Genomic DNA, 23299 nt, shown 5'->3' on the forward strand with positions numbered 1-23299 from the left:
TAGTCCCTCAGTTTATCCATCACGGCCCACTTCAAGGTCAAGAATTCAAGCTTGTCGGTGGGGTAATTCCTCTCAGCAGGGGCCAGACTCCGGCTCACATAAGCGATAGGCCTTAAGGGACCGTCATGCTCCTAGTCCATCTCGACTGGCATCTACGTGCAGTTCGTAGGATTTGGCAGGGTCTGCATAAGCCAAGACTGGGGCAGTGGTAAGACTCCACTTCAGCTTCCCGAAAGGCTTGCTCACACTGATCGGTCCACTGGTCTTAGATGGACTCTTTCTTCTTCCTGGGTCCCTCTGCTGGTTTTCCTGGCTTGGCTGAGTCGAATCCAACATCTTCTTGTTCTTCAACAGCTCAGTGAGTGGTGAGATATCCTGGCAAACCCTTCTACGAACCTCCGGTAGTATGAACAAAAACCTAGGAAAGTTCAGTTACGTTTGTAAGCCTGGGCCAAGAGGTGACAGCTTCTAGCTTCTGAGGATCTGTGGCCACTCCTTCGGCAAACACGAAGTGACCCAGGTAATTTACTGAAGGTTGATAAAATTAGCACTTTTCCATGGAGAGCTTCAGGCCTTCATCATGGAGTCTCTTTAGGACTTTCTCCAGGCACTCTTCATGCTCTTCCAACGTCTTGCCAAACCAGATGATATCATCCAAGTATACCAATACTTCAGTCAGGTTCATGTCTCCCACAGTCTTCTCCAATAATCTCTGAAAAGTGGCTGGGGCTCCAGACAAACCTTGTGGCATATGGTTAATCTCAAAGAATCCCACGGGAGTAATAAAGGCCGTCTTCTCCCTATTTTCAGGGTGCATGGGGATTTGATAATACCCGCTTTTCAAATCCAGCACGCTGAACCACTTCACCCCCGACAGGCTCTGTAAGGCATCCTCTATTCTGGGTGTGGTGTACTGGTCGGGAATGGTCCTCCGGTTGAGTGTCCTCTAGTCAATACACAACCTCAGCGACTCATTCTACTTCCTCATCACCACTATAGGGGAAGCATATGGACTCACAGACAATCCCTGTTCTCTGCAGCTCGGCCAGCTGTTCTCGCAGATCTTCTAAGTCTCCCAAAGGGATCCGTCTTTCTCTTTCTCTGAAAGGCTTGTCTTCCTCTAATCGGATCTTGCGTTTTGCAAGTCCCACATAAAACTCATTTTTCGAGAAGGCAGTTCGCCATCTTAAGAGCTGAGTCTTGGCCCTCTCCATCCAGGAAGGTGTGAGAGGAGTGTTCTTCGGGTAGAACTCTTCAACTGGTATCTCATCTTTTCTTCCCTCCACTAAGTCACACGGTGGGACTGGAGTGGCACGGTTTGCTTGTAACATCCTAACAGGCATCTTAACCAGGGAGGCTGTTTTGTTACAAACTTCTCTGCAATGCCTTGGTCGAGATCACTTCTGGGATTATCTCCAATCCTGTCTTCCTTCTGACTCTCCTGTTCAAGGACAACGAAAGGTCCTGGCTGTTTCCAATTCAGTTTGATAGAAGCTCCCAAACAGACTACCTCACCAGGCTGCAATATCTTCTCATTTTGGTCCAACCGCCAGATTTTTCCCACTTCTTCTGCTGGGGCCGTTCTTCCTGTACCAAGCGCTGATAAACTGGTTGCAACATAGGGTGCACACTGGGTTTTGAAGTGTTCAGCCCTCGAATAAGAGGTACTAGCAGCCTCCTTACCAGATCAATATTATTCCCTATGATGAGGGAACTTCTTCCAGTCCCTTGAGAATGAGGGAAGTCCACTGCCAGGGTATCAAAAGTCTCTGCCTCTCCTGCAACTGAGGGGTCAAAGGCCAGTTTGATTGGTAGGTAGCCGCTTGCTTGTCATAGAAATCCCTGTAAAGGAGAGTCACTTGAGCTCTGGTATCCAAAAGAGCCTTGGTGTAGATCCCCTCTATCTGGATGGAGACAACTGGGGAGGTCCCACTAGTTTGGGAGGGAACTTATGAGATGATGCAGGTTTGGCCTGTTTGGTGAGTCCTATCCTGGCTCATTTCTTGCAAATATTCTGATCCAGCTTTTGTTTCTGTTTGGGAGTCCGGCGTGCATTCATTTCCTGATCCCGGGTAGTCTGAGTCGATGGGAGTGGGGCACTGAATTTCTCGGAGATAAAAACTGAGGCCTCTCATGAGTGTTTGACACCTTGTTGCAGTTTGTTGGTATAGTTTGAATCAGTGGAGCTTACTGATGTAATAGGTCACCCAGTTGACTCCTTCACTGGGGCCCTCTGAAGTTTTCCGCCGGCCTTTGGCGTTGTGTTTAAAACTTGACTGGGCTCGGACATACTTGGCGGTAATGTCAAACTCCTCCACAGTTGAAACAGGGCTTTTTCCCGACGGCTTCTCTGCCTGAGCAGCTGTATAACCCATCAGGGTCTTGGGTGCTGAGACTTCATTTCTTTGTGGTTCAATTAATTTGGTAGTCAACAGAGTCATCATCTCTAACATCTCCTTTTGCACCTGAAGTAATTTTTCTAGTTCAGAATCACACTTTGACAGATGTTGTATAGGTGAGGACCAAGACATTTGATCAGTGTTCACCATCAGGACACTAGACTCCCCAGAACCCTATAGAACCTTCCTTGATTCTCGTTGTGCTGTTGGACTGAACTTTCTTTTGTTTCTTCTCCCTTTCCATCTCCATCTTGACTGCTTCATCAGTCTCTTCTATGAGCACCTATCAGTGCCCACCAGTGCAGCCTATCAGTGACCACCAGGGCAGCCTATCAGTGCCCACCAGTGCCGCCTCATCAGCGCATTTCAATGAAGGAGAAAAATGACCTGTTTGCAAAATGTTATAACAAACTATGAAACATGATTTTTTTTTTTTTTGTTTGTTTAGCAAAAAATAAAACTCCCAGCTGTAATTAAATACCACCAAAAGAAAGCTCTATTTGTGGGGGACAAAATATGATAAAAATTTCATTTGGGTACAGTGTTGTATGACCGCGCAATTGTTTTTCAAAGTGCATCAGCGCTGAAAGCTGAAAATTGGTCTGGGCAGGAGGGGGGTTTAAGTGCCCAGTAAGCAAGTGGTTAATATTCTCCTGAGTTGCACTAAAGTCAGTCCATTCTTAATTTCCAGCATGCCTCTAATAATCAGGCCTGGGCTAATGACTTTGACCACAGCTTCTACAATTTCAGATTCAAGATACCCCTTTTGGAGTCCCAGGTCAATCTGATGCTAAAGGTTTGTGTAGGACAGCTTGTCTTTCTGCTTCTTCTCTCCTATCTGACATTCAATCTTGAAATCTTTCCTGATCGTAACCTCTGGCAGGTGATTCCCAGGGTGTCCCTGCATGACTGAAACAGGTCTTCGGGTTGGCTGACCATCGCTGGGGTCTTCGCATGTGACACTTAGGCCGCGTACACACGGGCGGACTGTTCGCCCAACTTTGTCCGCTGAACAGTGTTTCAGCGGACAGTCCGCTCGTGTGTGGGCTTCAGCGGACAGTTTCAGCGGACAGTCTGACGAACAAAGTTTTTCGGAATTTCCGTAAGACAGTCCGCTGAAACTTGGTTTCAGCGGACAGTCCGCTCGTGTGTAGGCTTGTTCGACAAACTAAGTTTCGCGCATGCTCAGAAAGGATTTACACGGCGAAGGTTGCATTGCAGTGTATTGGACGTCGAATTTCTCGTCCCGTCGTACGTGCCGTTCACGTCATCGCGCACGCTTTCAGCGGACTGTTCGTTCATCGTGTGTGGTCAAGTCCGTTCATGCAAATTTTGAGCGGACTGTTTGTCGGATTGTTTGACGAACAAAGTTGGGCGAACAGTCCGCCCCTGTGTACGCGGCCTTAGCTTTTTTATGTGTTCTGCAATCATTCTGAAGGTTTCCTGGAACCTCTCCTGTATATCATTATACTGTTGTTTCAGGTCTTTTAGTTGTTGTTCCGACTGTGAGCCTCTCCTGTGGGCCCTGTGTGTTTCAACAATGGCCATTCTCTTCTTCAAAGGGGGCCCTTTGCCACTTTTCATCGTTGTTGGCCCAAAACTGACTTCCCGCTTTGTTGGACCCACTTCTCCAGAGCTGGGAAAACTTCTACTTGTTCCCGCTGGGTGTGACAGGTAAAGTTTGGTTTTGTCAGATAATGTCACACTGGTGCCTTTTTTCAAGAACTCCCTTTCTCCACTCCAACAGTGCATAGGTGCGAGAGGTCCCATAACCTGATCTGACAGATATTACCCTGGCCTTCCTATCTGGGGACAGTGCCTTCACAAATTGGTTGACCCATTCTTCCTCCCAGTCCTCCCTTGGAAGCTCAATTTCCACACTCGCTTCTGAGCGAGCACCTTCCACTTCGCATAACTGGACCACAGTGATGTTATCCGTACTGGCGGTCTGAGGGTGAGCTTGCTTGCAGAGTAACAAGTAGATCCCGGATGAGCCCCCACGTGTAGCACTCACCCCCTAAGGACCTGCTGGTAATTATTTGGGCTTGTACTCTGCTCTTGCTCCCCTTAAGAAATTTCTCAGCACCCCCTTGACACAGTTGTGTAGTGGTATTGATATAAGACCCAATGGCAACAACAACCAAACAATAACATCAAATATTGTATTTTTACCATTACCTGGGTATCCGCATGCTGTAAAGATTTTGGAAACAATCTCACACCAATCGTGCTTTAACCAACCGGTAATTTTACTGTAAACTGGTTGAAAATCACAAACACAGTAACATGTGGTAGTATACAAGGTAGTACAATATTGATGGTAAAATACTTGGTCAGAACATGTAATAATAGAAGAGCATTCAAATACTCAGACCCAAAGATATACTGAATATTACATGCAGGCGTGTCTCCAAGTGGGACTGGTGCTCAGGGTGGCAAAACTGTAATACTGGGCACTTTCCCACTTCCAGTACAGCCACGCAAACACACACGGCTTGTAGTCTGCTATACCACACCGAATACCTGTATGTTATAATGCATATGCTCAAGGGCTCCACCTAGATTGCAATACCTCCCCCTGTGCACACTGCAGGATAAAAGTCCTTATACTGGATGATAAGTCTCTTGTCTTCTTTCTTCAGCTAGCTCAGTTAACTGCAGTATTTGTAATGCGATGCATAAGCAGAGGCCAGAGTAGAATAAGAATGATGAGTAGCTGCAAACTTGGATATGTAACACACTTATAACTCTCCTTTCTTAAGGTAGGTTAACTGGAACGTCACTCAGTAGTTAAAGAAAGGCAGGCTTTTAGGCCTAGTTAAGCATAGTCTATCTACGTGAGACCCTTTGTGGAACTGCAGATCTCAGCAACACTCTGGTGTAGTCTGTAACGTATAGTTTAAATGTTATATGAATCTTGGGCAACAGCCCTCTCATCACACCAGGTCTGGATAGTTTGATGACTCCACTCTGGTGCTCTCAGTCCTGCCGTCAGCCAGTACTTACATGCTGTACTGCCCTGCAAGATGACCAGGACCTTTGGTTGGCTCTGTCAAGTGTTCTGGATCCTCCGATCCGGTCACGCTGCTGCTCCAACACACTGTGGTAAAACACTCTCCGGTGGCTCGGATTCCGTTCCGCAGCAAGCAGGCCGCAGCTCTTCCAGACATACACCCACAGATGGGCCTTTTATATCCTACCCAGCATGCAGTTCTGTCACTTAGCTTCATGGTTAGGTAAGTGAGCACTGTGGGTAGGTGAGTCTTTTTCACAAATAAAACTTTAAGTCACAAGAGCATAAATGTTCTGGCCACTAGAGGGAGCCGAACACTAATCTAATAACATTGCATTATTATATAGCATTTATATGGCAAAAATCCCAGCGCTACATATACAACATGCATAACTACCTTATCAGTATAAAAATATCCGCAGATGGAAATCTCCCCAATAAGCATCAAACATCACTGCGTAGATAAGATATCCTAATTTTCAAATACTAGTGACCGTATAGTGAGCTAAAACAATTAACACAATCATACATATTACCATGAAAGCCGAGCCATGCGCAATACTTATATAGAAAAGAAAGAGTATATTTGTACTTACTAGCTCAAAATTGTTACTCCATGCGAAGATATTGCAATAATATCATTTACAGATGATCAACGGGAGAAGAGGAAAAATGAGGGGGGTTGTATGAACATAGCCTTCAAAAAAACTGTATTTTATCCACAGTACCAGTGGTATATATATATTCACCAACAGTACAACTATACTCTTTCTTCAATATTCAAGTATTGGGCATGACTCGGTTTTGATGGTATTATGTATGTACTTAGTATTATCATGTTAATTGTTTTAGCTCACCATACGGTCACTAGTATTTGAAAATTAGGATACCTTATCAACACAGTGATGTTTGACGCTTACGGGGGAGATTTCCATCTGTGGATATTTTTATGCTGACAAGGTAGTTATGAATGTTGTATATATGTCACGCTAATATAACAGCGGCTTATGTTTTTATCTATATATGTTACTATTACACAATGTTTTTTTTTTTTACAAAAGGCAAATCCACTTTGCACTGAAAGTGCACTTGGAAATGCAGGCGCTGTAGATCCGAGGGGAGCATACAAGGAAAATAAAAAACAGCATTTTAGCTTTCACATGATTGAATGATAAATTCAGCAGAGCTTCCACTCATCTCAGATCTACCCCTCAGATTTACAGCGACTGCACTTCCAAGTGCACTTGCAGTGCAAAGTGGATTTGCCTTTCATAAATGACCCCCAATGTCTGATTCATGTGCTTTATTATAGATAGTGAGACCTTCCAACAACCCCTGAGTGTGTCCCGACGAAGCAAAACAGTTAAATAGGTGTCAATGGGTGGCCCGCTCAGATGCACCTGAAAAACGGACAGGCTGATCCGAGAGTGCTTATTGTATAAAAGGGGCCTTAAGGAGTTCCATGGAGTTCCATATCCAGGGAATATTTGGTATATATATATATATATATATATATATATATATATATATATATATATATGTATATGTATATATATATATATATATATGTATATATATATATATATATATATATATATATATATATATATATATATATATATTGTGAGGGGGTTCGCTCGGTAGCGGGTGTGTGTGACCCCCTGGATGGGTTCACAACACAAAGTCAGGCACAGCAGACAGCGGTGCAGGTGCAAAAAATAAAAGATCCGGTTTATTTAGGCTACATGCAGTGATACATATAACAGCCAAACAAAATAAAACAAGAAAATAAATCCTGGTCAGCTTGGCCTCTAACTACACACGTAGACTCCCTGTCTAACAACTGGGTGCAGCCTTGTGCTGCCCCAGTCCCTTTCTCTATTGTAGGGGTTTGCCACACAGGCGTTAACTCACCGCACAGAACAGATCTCAGACTCCCCAGTCTATACACACAAAACTGGTTCCAGGATGGAGCATCTCCCTATGCATGCTGGGGTTTTTTGTAGAGGTCTTAATGAGCCCACTTACTACAGCTGGGCTCATTAACTCTTCCCCTCTAATTGTAAAAGTCTGCATAAAGCCTGAATCTAGGACACACATATTTCCCATCCTGAATACAACCAGGTGATTTTACCTGCGTGCTGCCACAATATATATATATATATATATATATTAGGGTTGCACCAATACAAGTTTTTTAAGACTGAGTACAAGTGCCGATGCTTTTCCTCAAGTACTCACCGATACCAATTATCGATACCTATTTTTACAGTTTTTTACATTTTATTTACAATTTATAACTAACTTTTTTTTGGGTGGAAAGGTGTTGATGGGTGTCATTGTTTAGGGTGGAAAGGGGGTTATTGTTTAGGGTAGAGGTGGGGAGGGGTGTTATTGTTTAGGGTGGAGAGGTGTGGAGGGAGGTTATTGTTTAGGGTGGAGAGGTGGGGATGGGTGTTAGTGTTTAGGGCAGAGAAGGGGTCATTGTTTAGGGTGGAGAGGGGGGGGGGTGGGTTATATTGTTTAGGGTGGAAAGGTAGGGTTATTTTTTAGGGTGGAGAGGTGGGGAGGGGGTTATTGTTTTGGGCGGAGAGGGGCAGGGGGGTTATCTAGGATGGAGAGGTGGGGAGGCTCATATTGATTAGGGTGGAGAGGTGAGGTTATTGTTTTGGGCGGAGAGGGGGGTGGGGGGTTATTGTTTAGTGCAACAAGCAGGGAATCAGCAGAGTCTGGCTGGGCACCAAGCAGGAAATCAGCAGAGTCAAGCTGCGCAGCAGGCACAGGATCAGTAGAATCAAACTGGGCAGCAGGCACAGGATCAGCGTTGTCAAGCTGGGCAGCAGGCACATGATCGGCAGAATCAAGCTGGGCAGCAGGCGCAAGATCAACAGCATGGGGTTGATTAGCAGGCAAAGCATTAGTGACATTTGACGAGGCAGCAGGTGAAGTATCAGTGGAGTCAGGCTGCATAGCATGTAAAAATAAGAGGAGTCAGGACTAAAACATGGATATGGTGCATAGTGGCTTTAAGCAATGCTTGAGGACCCTACTTGACGTAGTGTATCAGTCTGTACCGAGAATGGATAGAACTAATTAGAATAGGTCCCTGCCAGTGATTGTGCTGAGAGGGCACAGGATGAACACAGAAAACTGTTTACAGCCCACCCACCGAGAGGCCGCATATATGCGCCATGTTGGCAGAAAGTGGCTAATATTTGGCAGCTGCAACCATGATCCTGGTGTCACCACTTGTTCCTGGGGACATACGGGTAAGTCACGGATGGGAAGCTGTTAAAGTGTATATGTGGTCATGTAATATCCTATGTAGCACTTACCCCAGAAGGAGCGGCTGAATTTTTCCTGGGCTTACCGATTACCTCCACCGGCTCGTAACTCGTTGTCCTTGTCTACAGGTTCCCAGAGTTGATGACCCAGTAACTGTAGAGACCGCCACTTGGATTCTTTGCTAGGATTTTTATTTTGCATAAAACAGCTGAACAAACTCAGTCTCTAAGTTGGGAATAGAGGGTATCAGGATAAAGTTTAGCGCAGGTGCTTGGAACTGCTGACTTCAATAAAAGTCTCTCTCTGTACATAATCCAGGGAATAGCCACTCGCAACTGGATTCTTTAACTGTTGGATAAATCCTTGACCTTGTATCTAGCAGCCAACAAGTAATTCTAGCCTTGCAAAGTATCTCACACAGACTTGGTTGAAAAACTTTGTTTAACCAGAATGATAGAGGTAGGAACTTACTTTCTTACTGTACCAGAATCTTGCAGCCAGTCCGGCGATATCCTAAGAAATGTGGATTCAATCAATGTCCATGGCAGCTCAGCTTCCAGGCTCTTACTGAGCAGCCAGCCTCGTGCATGGCCCTCTTACTGAAGAGTCTTCCCCTGGTTGCATGTAGAGTTGCTGGACCTCCCCAAACTCGAGACGGCATCGGAACACCTTAGAATCCTCCTTCCAGTTACTGTGCCTCGAACTAGGCTCGGAAACGGATGGATCCGTACCCCAGGCCATGAGGGCCTCTGGGGGCTGGTCAGGAGGACCAGGACCACGGAGTCAGCAACAACTTCTGGACCAGAACCCAGATCCATGTGACTTCAGCACCTTAAGTACCCTCTCCCGGAATACACAGTGGAACAAACGCACCCACTGATTGGCTCCAAGAGAGAGATTGGTACCCAATGCATCCAAGCAGACTGCATTCTAATGCTTCTCACAGGTGCGAACCCCACCTATGACCAGGCAGAACCTCAATACAGCCCAGCCAAACTGATGCCAAAGCATAATTTAGAACAATTAACCTCAAAACTCAACTACAGTTTTGGGCAAAAACTAAATTTACAGACATAGCGCATACTGATCAGGAGTACCGGCACTACACACACCCCTCGGTCATTTAGACGATGTCCTCATCGTCTCGCTAAAAAAAACTTCCTAACAATACAAAAAATGGTTAAGCACCTAAGCTTTTGAGGTGTTGGGATAAGGAAAGGGAAGGAATAACAACATGTTTAAGATTTGTCACATTAAAACAGTTCACATTAACAGACTGTACACATACCACCCAATCCTATCTATCTACACCACCCATTCTCCGGCAGTTTGACAGACGATCTCGGTGAATCCTAAAAAAGAAAACACAACAGCAATACGAACACATAGTAAACTGTTTGTTAGAAAGCAGAGTTCTATCCCAGACTCAATAGAATTCTCTCTTCTACTTCTAAAACTTTTTCTTTTTTTCTAAAACAACTAAGTACTCTACTTTGTCTTTTCCTAAAACAAAAGAGCCACTGTGTTTTGCGCTGACCCATGCCACCTAGTGGTCAGAGCTGCTGTAACTGTAAGTTTTTCCCTGAAAGTAAGTACTGCGACCCATACGGTGATCTTGACACACAGCTCTCTGGTAACTGACCTGTCTAAAATACCCACAGTCCTTATGCTTTCAAGAGAAATGCAACAAAGAGGGAGAGAAACTCTTCTTGCAATCAAAGACTCAGTTCAAAGAGCGGTTCACCAGTAAAATCGGGCATCTGGCAAAACTAAGTCTCTTCCATGTTCATCCATGATATTGATGAAGTACACGGCACTGTCTTTATCTGTCCTGCAAACAACAACAATGCCTCTCACAGGTGCGAACCCCACCTATGACCAGGCAGAACTTCAATACAGCCCAGCCAAACTAATGCCAAAGCATAATTTAGAACAATTAAGCCCAAAACGTAACTATAGTTTTGGGCAAAAACTAAATTTACAGTGCGTACTCATTAGGAGTACCGGCGCTACACTATATTCATTTCCACATTGTATTTTAATTATTTCTTGCCTACTTCTATTAACCTGAAGGATCGTAAAGTTTTTAAACTTACTTTGTGAAGATCCCCACACAGTTACTTAATTGAATTACGTGACATGTATTCACTATGCCCTGTGAGTAGGCACTGCTGTGTTACAGAATTTACAGAGCCTGCCATCTGAATTTCAGAGGTGCTGAGAGGAGGAGTTTCAGGATGTGGAGTCAGTACAGGAATCACTTGGACTTACCAAAGATGGGCACACAGCAAACATCTATTGATCCATCCCAGTTCATATTTAGCAAAATCTTCATACCACAGTATATATGAGCATTCTTTTTCACCATAAACATGAGCACTTAATATTGTACATGTGAGGTTGCCACTGCAAGTGTATATACCCATGGTAAAGTCAAAGTTCTCATGCATCTGCACTGCCCTGCTTTGTTACTCGAATACAGCGGGGCAACCTGGTATGGGAGAGCATGTGACCTTGCTGATTTGATAGTGTTCAGGCCTGAGTGGCCAATTGCCAAGCCCAAATACTGCCCCATGAGGTAATAAGTGGGAACAGTGATTTCATCTTTCTGGGTAAGTGTCAACAACAAAATGTATTCAGGATAGACTCATGCAGCTAAGAGGTAATAAGGGAACATTGATCTGTGAGTTTGCCATGCTGGGGTAGGTTGGCTATCAGAAATGGGCAGGTGAATGACTCTTTGGTGTTGAGCACATTTGCGGTATAAGAAAATATGTTTTCAGTAGAATCTGTTTATACAAATGTGCTGTGCTACAGCACTTTGGGAAAAAGTCTTGCAGAGTGCATTTTTAAAATTTGCACTTTTCCATTCAAGCTAATTAGAGTGACATACCTTAAAACCACAACTGAGTGCATCTAATACATGTGTCAACTCAACACACATTATCACATCCATTTTTGCCATGAATACAAATTTACTTCTAACCTCTTTTTTTTTCAATTTAGTAAAATGGAAAGGGCACGACACTGCCCTATATATTTACCTTCACAGTCATAAAGAATACCCGGCACTTCTGGGTATAAGGGGCATGGGACCTGCTCTACTGTACCAGGGCCTGGGCCTAGCAGCCAATCAATAGACCTGAGCATTGTCACATGACAAGGAAAGTGATTTCACCAAGAGTATATGAGGGTAGGGGGATATGGGATTGTTCCCCCAATGTTTTTTTTATCAGCAAAGTAATTTAGTCAAAAATAGTATTTTTTTATAAAAAAATCTTTTTATTGTATCAAAATTAAATTGAATTTGTTTAACCACTTGCTTACTGGGCACTTAAACCCCCCTCCTGCCCAGACCAATTTTCAGCTTTCGGCGCTGACGCACTTTGAATGACAATTGCGCGGTCATACAACACTGTACCCAAATTACATTTTTATCATTTTCCGACAAATAGAGCTTTCTTTTGGTGGTATTTAATCACAGCTGGGTTTTTTATATTTTGCTAAACAAACAAAAAAATATGGAAAATTTTGAAAAAAAAAATCATGTTTTATAGTTTGTTATAAAATTTTCCAAACAGGTCATTTTTCTCCTCGTTGATATGTACTGATGAGGCGGCACTGGTGGGCACACTGGTGGACACTGATAGGCTGCACTGATGGGTACTAATAGGCACAGTTAAGGTGGCACTGATAGGCACATATAAGGTGACACTGATGGGGACAGATAAGTCGGTACTGATGGGCACAGATAAGGTGGCACTGATGGCACTTATGGGTGGCACGGAAGGGTGGCATGGATGGGCACTGATAGATGGCACTGATAGGTGGCACTGATGGACACTGATAGGTGGCACTGATGGGCACTGGTAGGTGACACTGATGTGCAGCAGCACTGTCAAGGCACTGATTGTGGGCACTGATAGGTGGTATTGTGGGTACTGACAGGTGGCACTGTGGCCACTGACAGGTGGTGCTGGTGAGCACTGACAGGTGGCTCTGGTGGGCACTGGTAGGCAGCACTTGTAGGGGCACAGGTGGGCACTGAGTATCTGGGCACATCACAGTGATTGGGACTGATGTCCTGCTCACTGCCGCTGGCTTTTTCTTTCTCCTCGCGCTGTCAGTCGATTACCGGCTGTGTTGACAGCACCTGATCAGCTGTCATTGGCTGACAGCTGATCACGTGGTAAGGGTCGGGATCAACCCCTTAGTCCGATCTGTGATCCAGCAAGTCTCATAGACTCGCTAATCACAGAGCACGCCGTGCGGCTATGTTGCGGATCTCTAGAGGTTAAAATATGTGCTATGGTTGCATATTGAAGGACATACCGTATATACTCGAGTATAAGCCGAGATTTTCAGCCCCTTTTTTTAGGCTGAAAGTGCCCCCCTCGGCTTATACTCGAGTCACCGCCGTCTGTCTACCCGATCAGCGTGTCGTGCAGACAGACGGCAGCCATTCCACTATTCAAAAGCCACGCCTCCCTGTCTGTGATAGGCGGAACACTCAATTTCCCAGCAGTCAGTGGTCCGCCTATCACGGACATCCGCTCATCCTCATACTACGGACGAGGATGAGAGGATGTCCGTGATAGGCGGAACACTGACTGCTGGGAAATTGAGTGTTCCGCCTATCACAGACGGCGGCGCGGCTTTTGAACAGTGGAATGGCCGCCGTCTGTCACAGACGAGGAGAAGAGGTGCGCCGATCCTGGCATGTTTTTACATGCAGATCGCTGCAGAAGGACACAGGCTGCAGAAGGACAAAGAGGCACAGGACACAGGGATGGACACACAGGGATGGACACACAGGGATGGACACACAGGGATGGACACAGGGATGGACAGGCATGTCTCACCCTCGGCTTATACACGAGTCAATACGTTTTCCCATTTTTTTTGTGGTAAATTAGGGGCCTCAGCTTATATTCGGATCGACCTATACTCGAGTATATACGGTATTTCATCATACATAGCGATATTCACATAATGGATCAAAACATTACATTACAGAATGCCATCCACATTGATACCCCGGTGTATCAATGTGGTATACAGGGAATACACCTGTGGTATACAGGTGTGAATATCGCTATGTATGATGAAATATGTCCTTCAATATGTAACCAGAGCTCATATTTTAAACAAATTCATGAATTTGAATTTAATTTTGATACAATAAAAAGAGTTTTATAAAAAAAAACACTATTTTTGACTAAATTACTTTGCTGGTAAAAACGCATTGGGGGAACAATCCCATGTTGCAATTTTTCAGGGTGTGCAGCCCCACCATTATCTCATATGTGTTTTTCCATTTCCATGAGGGTAGGGGGATGCCCTGATTTGTTTTCTGTTTGTTTTTGTGGTAATTACAACAAACACACTTTGATCTTTTACAAAATTTGAAATATAATTTTTAAAATGTCTTTTATGACTTTTTTTATCAACTAAAAACACAAAAGATGCTTCTAATCATTACTGGTTTATTAGTTGTGTATGGTCAACAATTAATTAAATATTCTGTTGGCTACTCATAGTTTTCTCAGGCTCCCGAGGTAAGATTTATCCACACTTTGACATCTTATTAATGTTTTCACAAGGGATTTACACAATTTAAATACTGAGTCTAAAAAGAAAAATGTGACTTGATGAAAGATGTGTGAATCCTGTGTGAAATCATCTATGTGTCCCTGCCTCCTGAACAATGTCATTACAAATATGCCTAACTCTCATTTATCAGGGAAGAGTGACACCATCAATTGGCTTTTCAGAAGATAACTGGGACCACTGGCATAAGATACAGCATCAAAGGACAATATTTTAGACAACTTGCCATTAGCCATGTAAAAAACTAAAATGTCAAATGATGGTCTCATCGATTATTTTATTAGTGACACGTGGATGCTCTGTGCAAAGGACAAAAAATGCAATACGCCAGTTTGCTAATCTATGGTGTATTACAGAATATGTATACAATTATTCATTTGTGTGAAAGAGATTTCAAAATACATTTCTGTAACTTTTTTTTGTTATTGTGTTCCAGTCATCTCTTTTTCTTTTTCTTCTGTAGCTGTGGTCTGTTACCTAGAGGCAGGCAATAAATACGCAGTGGAATATGTCTAAAGTAGCTTGAAACCCAGGGCCTAGAAAAAGAATACAATGTAGGCAATTACCATTCATTCTGTTTAATGCCAAACATAAGACTTTGTTATACACACCAATGAAACAGACTGATAAAAAATATCTGAATGAGCATGGCAGCATCTTAGTGCCACAATTTAGGGAGACATTATATAAGAGCAAAAACTCATTACAGGTATACATTCCATTGTGGTGGTGAAAGATTCAGTAGTTATTTAGTCCTTTGCTTTGCAGCAAACACATCTTACTAGTGTTACTATCTGGATTTGTGTTATGACTTCAGATGTTTTATTTTAGCTGTTTGGCAGTAGAGTAAGAATTTAAATTGCCAGTAAGTAGTAGCTGCTACCAGTGCCGGGACAAGGTCATCCAGCGATCAGGGCAAAGATGCCAAACTGCACCCCCCCCCCCCCCTTTCCCTTAGGGTTAGGCTCAGGGTGCCCCCTACCCCTGCAATATACCATTGAGCCAGGGGCAGCCGGCCCTCCTGCCCACCCCTTGTCCCGACCCTGGCTGCTACTAGCTAATATTCTTCAACATGATATCATTTTATTTCCTGCTTTTTAAAGACTGTCAGCCAACATACCAAACCTGGAGTATTAGCTAGTTGTAATGCTGATAGATTCTTAGTTAAAGAATCAGCCCACCCAAAATGACAGTTCAGTCATGGATATATGTTGGAAGGCAGAACCTCTTACTGGCTTCTTTTTTTTGTCAATAAATCCATCTTTGAGAGTTCCCAGTTGTGAGTACCTGCTGTGTATCTCAATTTTTTATTTGTTTCTACAAAAAAAGGAGAATGGCAGAGGAATATTGAAGTTTCTCTTTCTACAACAGAGACAGTCAGACTCTATGTAAACTAAAAATAATTGGTGTGCTAATATCAAATTATGATGAAACACAGTGCCACCTAATCCACTTAAAAATTGTGACAGTAAATCAACAGGTGAAAAATGAAAAAAAAACTATCAGTTAAATATAAGAACCAAACTATCAGTTAAATATACTGCAAAATACAAAGAAAATTTCTATGACAGGATCTAGAGATCCAATAGTGATAATCTCCTGTGCAGTACCCTTTCAATCAAAGGTACTAGGTGCAAAAAAGTATCTGGATATCTTGCATACACCTGCCCATCAAGCTCATTCAACCCCTTTTGCATATCCTTGATCTTTGACACAAAAAAAACTTTTTTCTTTTATTCCCTTGAAAAAGTCATGTGAGCTGTGACACAATGCATCGAGAGGAGGAACCAGTGACATCACTTCAGTGTGTACGATACACGGAGGGGCTGTGAGGAGTTGTAAGCCTTTGAGCCTGACTGTTACCTACACGCTCGCTTTTATCTGGGTACATGTGAGTGTATCTTACTTCGTTTATCTAGCCCAGTGGTTTCCAGCAATATTGCGCTATTGTTTCTTTCTCTGAGAACTGGGATATATGGTGAAAGGCAGGGGTGGACTGACAACTCAAGGGGCCCCCAGGCAATAGGAGATTATGGTGCCCCTGGGCAATAGGAGATTATGGGGCCCCAAGGCAATAGATTATGGGGCCACACAGTATACACACACACACATACAGTATACACACACAATATACACACACAGAATACACATACACACACTGAAAAGGTACTGGAGAGGATGGGCAGCTTTAATCTTGGGATTTAAAAAAAAACAGATTTTTACATACTGTCCCTGGTTTTATTGAGGCTGGCAACCCTGATGGGGCCTCTTAATGGCATGGGGCCCTCGAGCGGTGCCCGAGAGCCCGAATGGTCAGTCCGCCCCTGGTGAAAGGATCAGTTTGTGTCAAAGATCAAGGATATGCAAAAGGGGTTAAATGAGCCCGACTGATTTCACCGGAGATTGGAGTCAGCTTGATCGGCAGGTGTATGCAAGATATCCAGAGACTTTTTTGCACCTAGTACTTTTGATTGAAAGGCTACTGCACAGGAGATTATCACTATTGGATCTCTAGATCCTGTCATAGAAAATTTTCTTTGTATTTTGCATTTATAATTTGCAGTATATTTAACTGATAGTTTGGTTCTTATATTTAACTGATAGTTTGTTTTTTCATTTTTCATCTGTTGATTTACTGTCACAATTTTTAAGTGGATTAGGTGGCACTGTGTTTCATCATAATTTGACATTAGCGCACCACTTATTTTTAGTTTATGTACTGTATTAGTGTGAGATCACTTTTATTGGTTGAAGCTGTTATCTTTGCAAACAATTCTTTTTCACTTTTCAGTTTTAAATCATACCGGCACTTTAGTACTTATTATCACTAGTCAGACTCTATGGTATTCAACAACAAGGTGTCTTCAGTCTAGGGGAGTGACTGAAAGAAACCAGTGATGGATTTAGTCCTCATAACCAAAATATGGTAAAGCCTTGTACACACGGTCGGAGAATCCGTCGGAATGTGTCCTATCGGACCGTGTCGTCGGATAATCCGACTGTGTGTGGTATGCATCGGACTGATTCCGTCCGAATCTCCGTCTGACCCAATTTTCCAACATGTTGGAAATATTTCCCGACCAACTGGGCCGGACGGACCTAATCCGATCATGTGTAGAGCATTTTCATCGGACCAAGTGCCACGCATGCTCAGATCAAATTCTTACATCAAAGCTATTGGCTACTAGCCTGAATGTAGTCCCATCGTAACGAAATTACGTCATCACGTTCTGAAAGATCTGATTTTTCGCCAACTTGGCCCGACCGTGTGTATGCAACAGTTTCGGACACAATCCATCGGACTAAATCCGACAGGCAAAATCCGACGGATTTGGTTGGCAGAATCTCCGACCGTGTGTACAGGGGCTTACAGTTTGAGGAGCAGCCTGAGTAAAAATACACATTTCATTGGTATCCTGAACCCTTCTATTGGAGCTACTGGTGGTCCTTGTCCTGATGACCAGTCAAATTGAGCGTAGTTGACATTGCTGTCAGAGAAGCAAGTGTGCCTGAAGCAATCTATGGCACACACCTAATAACAACCATGTATATAAAGTATACCAAGTATATAAAGCTCTGGTACCCAGTGAGAGAAAGTGTTCATTCGATTCCTGTTGTATTCTACTGAACATGTTCCTTTATTCAGGTTTGCTTGATTCATCTGTTTGTGTGATCTGAGACTCTATAAGCACTGCTCTTGTAAATATGTTTCTACCTATTTGGCTCTCTGCAACATTGAACATAAAAAACTGTACTTTTCATTCAGTGCTAAGCTTTCATGCCCAAACTGTTTCTTAAACCATAAGTTACTGTTCTGTAACATTGTCTAGACCTGCAACTTAAAGTTGAACTAAACCCATTAATTTAACCATTTCCCAAAACAGATACATTCGAGGCATGCCCTGTATGATAATTGTCACAGGTGGTGTTTGCACTCTTAATTGAACTGTGAAGCCATCAAATGGCTGGTATCATAACTAATCACATGTGCGGCACCATGGCAGCTGCAGATCAAACAGAGTTTAAGATGGCAGCTTCCTTGGTTGCAAGGCCCTGTTCACACCTGTGCATTTTATATATGCTTTAGATAAGGTGTAATAAAAAAATTCCTTTCAATAAAAGTTATATAGAGTTCAACGGTAACGCACCTATAGCACATGTAAAATGCACCCAAAGGGCTCTGCACAGACGTAATCCCAACTTAAAGGGCAGAAGAGTTTAGTTCTATTTGAAAGCCTATTTCTGTGTTTGCACACAGCCTTCTCCGATGCTCCCATCATCCAACAATGTTAAAAAAAAAGTGCTTCGGGTGGTTTATATTTTACCATCGCGTTTCCATCATAGACACCTCTTCTGGGGCCAGAGATTGTCTGTTTGGTACTGCATTATGTGTCCACCACTGACAGATCCTATTGTCATGAGATCATCAAGCCGCTACAGTTGTCAAGACCCAAGAGGCCTCCTCTGCTAAATGGCCAAGAAGTATCAATGTATGTCACTCAGTCAGACTAAAGCCTAGTACATAGGGGCCGAATGGCGGGCAACATTCGGACATGTATGCTGGAAAACTAGCAGCCGATTGGCCAATGACTGAGATCGCTAACTGGAATGTTCTGATAGTGTGTACTAGACTTAAAAGAGAAGACTTAGGACACGGCATGTCCCACGATCACTCATTAGGTAAATTAAAGGAGCTTTTAAATCATCTTTTTTATTGTTTGAGTAATTAGCAGGTGGTATGGGTATTAATTGTTTGCGTGTGTGTGTGTGTGTGTGTGTGTCTGTTTTTCTCTGGCTGAACCCCATATAAAGTGTAAAGTATAAAGTGTATATATAGTATTTATTTGTGTATTATATTCTGAACTATATACAGTGGGTATATTTAAAAAAATGTAAGTGAAAGTTATAACACCAACATGTCAGAAAAAAATAAAAATAAAAAGGATCATCCCCTTGTGTCAGTATTTTGTTGAACCACCTTTTGCTTTAATTCCAGCCTTTAGTCGGTTGGGATATGTCTCTAATAACTTTCCACATCTAGACTGTCTAATATTTGCCCACTATTCTTTTCAGAACTGCTCAACTTCAGTGACAGTTTGTGGACTACAGTCTTCAAGTCATGCCACAGATTTTCAATGGGGTTTAAGTCTGGGCTCTGACTAGGCCATGCAAGGAAGAACATTCACCTTTTTCGCCTTCAACCACTGTGTGGTTATTTTTGCTGTGTGCTTTGGGTCATTGTCATGTTGGAAGGTAAACCTTCTTCCCATTGACAACTTTCTGGCAGAGCGCAGCAGATTTTTGTCAAGAATTTGATGGTATTTTGAAGTATCCATTTTTCCTTCTATCTGGCCAGTGCTCCAGTCCCTGCCTCAGAGAACCCCCCCCCCCCCCCCCAATAACATGATATTACCACCTCCATGCTTTACTGTAGGAATGGTGTTATTTGGATGGTGAGCTGAATTGGATTTCCTCCAGACATATTGTTTGGCACTGAGGCCAAATAACTTAATTTTAGTCTCATGTGACCATAAAACCTTTTTCCGTGTGGCCTCAGAATCTTAAAGGTATGATTTTGTAAGGCTCAGTCGTGACTGCATGTGGCCTTTCTTGAGGCATGGCTGTATGATAATTGTCACAGGGGGTGTTTGTACTCTTAATTGAACTGTCATTAAATGGCTAGTGTCATAACTGATCATATGTGCAGCACCATAGTAACTGCAGATCAAACAGAGGTTATGATGGCAGCTTCCTTGTAAGGTCCTGTTAACACCTGTGCATTTTACAGAGATTAACTAAATATACTGTAACAGAATAACACAGATGATTGTCTCAGTGGAAGGACATACACAACTTCCTTTCTACTTATATAGATAGTACTATTCTATATATGTTGATATCAGCAGCAATTCACAAGTGCCGGGGTAGTGCTGGGCTTTCTTGTTGGAAATCCCAGGACACTGTACAAACTTTATCATGAGAACACCCTATATTAAATGTTTATTATTAAATGATAGATTTAAATATGTAATAATTGAATCTATATAGCTCTCTTTCAACAGTTTACAAGCTGCTCACAGGCCTCTGTCTCCAGCTTTGTTGTTTGAAGTAAAGTAGTCCTCCCCAAAAATTATTTGGAGCATCTACTAAGGTTCAACTAATGCAGAGCAACATGAGAGGGGATGCTGTCTGCTTACAATTTTCAATAAAAAGAAGGGTGAATTCTGCTTCTGCGGCTCTGCCCCTATCTTTTGAATATGTATAATACAATAAGGACAGATGGGAGATACTGTGTGATAGAGTGCCAATAGAGAAAAAAATGTTTGTCATATAGGTAAAGTTTTAAGTCTTTTAATCAAAAAAAGTGTTAAATATAGTTTGGATGAAATTCTAAATAAAATTATCATTCAATAAGCAATGCTAAATACATTATAATTTCACTTACATGGCTATCTATAAGTGCCTTTTACTTACTTGCTTAGACATTGGTTAATGGTTATATAATGCAGATTCCTCCACCGCTGTCTGTTTTCCTCCTGCTCCAGAACTTCTTCTTTAAGGTCTAATTTCTCCCTCTCTTTTCTTTGTTCTACAAAAAGAGCAAGCTGAAAGGAGCACAGATATGTCAGAATTGTCTGGAATAAAGGTCTGTCTATTCAGTGCCCAGCATAGCACTTTCATCAGTATCAAAGGGAAACTGCTTAATTTGTTAATCACGGTACTCAGCTGCTCTCATTAGGCATCTCTATTGTAGGTAGCTCTTATAAACTGCCTTATCTATATGCCATGCCCAATTATCAACAAAAGAATTAATAGAGAGACTAATAACACAATTTTATGGCTTTGAGGTAGATGAAGTGTATAGATTAATTTAATTATGCACTTGTCATTGCATTCATTCTAAGACACTCACCTAAATTATTGAAAATGGGCAATGGTAATAATGAAGAAAGCAACCTACGCATGGCTAATTCATGCACAGTTGCATTTATACCATTTTCTTATATCCTTCTTTTGTATGCTTTTTAATCAAAATGAAATATCAGTAAGCCAAAATAATTTCATGTTTTGTCTCTGCAGCTAGGAAAAGAACGGGGCTTCTCATTGAGCTCTAATTATGAGCAGCCACCACTGAATCTCACACTCTTGATATTGAAAAGCTAGCAGTGATGTGTACTCCGAATATGCCAAAGCTAACTGTGCAAGTTCGTAACTATTATCATAACAGAACATGCAAATATTATGGGGCCCGGAGCACAGGGAGCTCTAAACTCTTTGGCTATGCAACGATTTATGTAGCAAAAATAAATACCTGTATAGTTTGTTAACCTCTATATGATTGCCAGTAAATCAACTAGCATCTATATCCCTAGAGGATTTGTCCTTGATATAATAATTAAAAGGACAGGATGAATCTTTACGGTTGCTAGGGGGATGCATCACACAGATTTACAGGTATGCACTAGAGTTGTACTTTTCCACCTCAAGCACCGTATGACATAACAAGTTATGTTGCATCATATGATTGTTGTGAGCTCTCTTCACTATTATAAAGGTACATTATCCCTTAACAAGAGAACCCCATAGGGTCTATAGCAGTGATGGCGAACCTTGGCACCCCAAATCTTTTGTAACTACATTTCCCATGATACTCATGCATTCTATAGTGTAGTTGAGCATCATGGGAAATGTAGTTCCGAAACATCTGGAGTACCAAGGTTCACCATTACTGGTAAGTAATGAACAATTAGTACTGTATGTTAGAGATTGTATGATGTTTTGACTGCTTTCATTGTGATCTAGTGTAACTACCTCTGGACAGCAGTAGTAGAAGGCTTCCAAGTTATAGTACTGTGGTTTTAATAGAAGTTTCCTATAATAGTGGGGACTATGAATGTATCTTTCTCCTGTCTCCCTAGCAAAGCCACATCATCCATAAGGCAACATAGACAGGAGAGCCTAATGTGCAATGGATGTCCAGTAGTCAATCTACAACCTTTATGTTCCTATATGCAGTAGAGCTCAGGGACAGCAAAATTGGTCAAAGGTGTGTACACTACCCGTCTTTCATATTACAAGGCAATATTCAGCAGTAGAATGTTGGGGCCATTCCAGTATAGGCAGTGCAAATGGTACAGATTCTTTGTGTTTAGTGCAATGCTTCTCAATATGAGTCAAAATTATATGGATGCCAAAGTTGCCACCTTGCCCCATTCTGGCTGAATTAATCTCTGCACCTAGCAAGTACTTATTGGCAAACAGAAACACCAGAGACTATTCTGTCATTAAATGATGTTTCTATAATGGTAATCTTTATTCCATATGCTTCTGATTTCTTATTTTATACCAGTTTCTATTGTGTGTTTTACTAACTCATGAAATATGAGTTAAATATTTTTTCAAATATAGTAAAGGTAGTGTTAATGTAAAGGTTTGATAAAACTGGACTGGTATGCTTTATGTGAACAATATGTTGTGTTTATCTGAAACATTATTATATTGGGTATTAACTGTCAAAATCCGGGATCCTCAAACTACGGCCCTCCAGCTGTTGCGAAACTACACATCCCATGAGGCATTGTAAAACTCTGACATTCACAGACATGACTAGGCATGATGGGAATTGTAGTTCCTGAACAACTGGAGGGCCATAGTTTGAAGACCCATGGTCTAAATGTATTCTTGCCCTCACCTCTTCTAGGAAGCTGCTGGATTCTTCAGTCTTTATGACCTCTTTTGACTTTAAAACATACTCAGATCTATAAAAGAAAAATCATAAAATATTATTTTTAGTTGTGGGAAAGTTTTGTCGTTTAGGTGTGCGTAGTTTTGAACAGATAACTCTGTGTACACCAAGGACAGTGTTCTTTGTATATGTATGCAGCTCTGCCCTTCATTTATCAGGAGAGACCTATGTATAAAAATGTTGCTTTACGAATGTCTCAGTATTCATGTAAATGTCATGAACAATATCCGTAATGTTTGTATTATA

At 42.2% G+C, this 23299-nt stretch overlaps 1 protein-coding gene across 1 annotated transcript in view; it reads right to left on the reverse strand.

Moving 5' to 3' along the window:
• Nucleotides 1-14564: 14564 nt before the first annotated feature.
• LOC143963323 (uncharacterized) overlaps nt 14565-23299 on the reverse strand; it is an 80602-nt gene continuing 71867 nt past the window's right edge. Inside the window, exons 3-5 of the mRNA XM_077472927.1 lie at nt 23000-23066; nt 20782-20912; nt 14565-14843 (exon numbers count right to left, since the gene is read on the reverse strand). Of these exons, the coding sequence (XP_077329053.1) occupies nt 14744-14843; nt 20782-20912; nt 23000-23066 (298 nt within the window). The 3' untranslated portion in view covers nt 14565-14743. The remainder of the gene's footprint in view (nt 14844-20781; nt 20913-22999; nt 23067-23299) is intronic.

Source organism: Lithobates pipiens, unplaced genomic scaffold, assembly GCF_037356315.1.
Source record: "Lithobates pipiens isolate NorthernLeopardFrog02 unplaced genomic scaffold, aLitPip1_a1.2 Scaffold_8, whole genome shotgun sequence".
NCBI classification, from domain to species: Eukaryota; Metazoa; Chordata; class Amphibia; order Anura; family Ranidae; genus Lithobates; species Lithobates pipiens.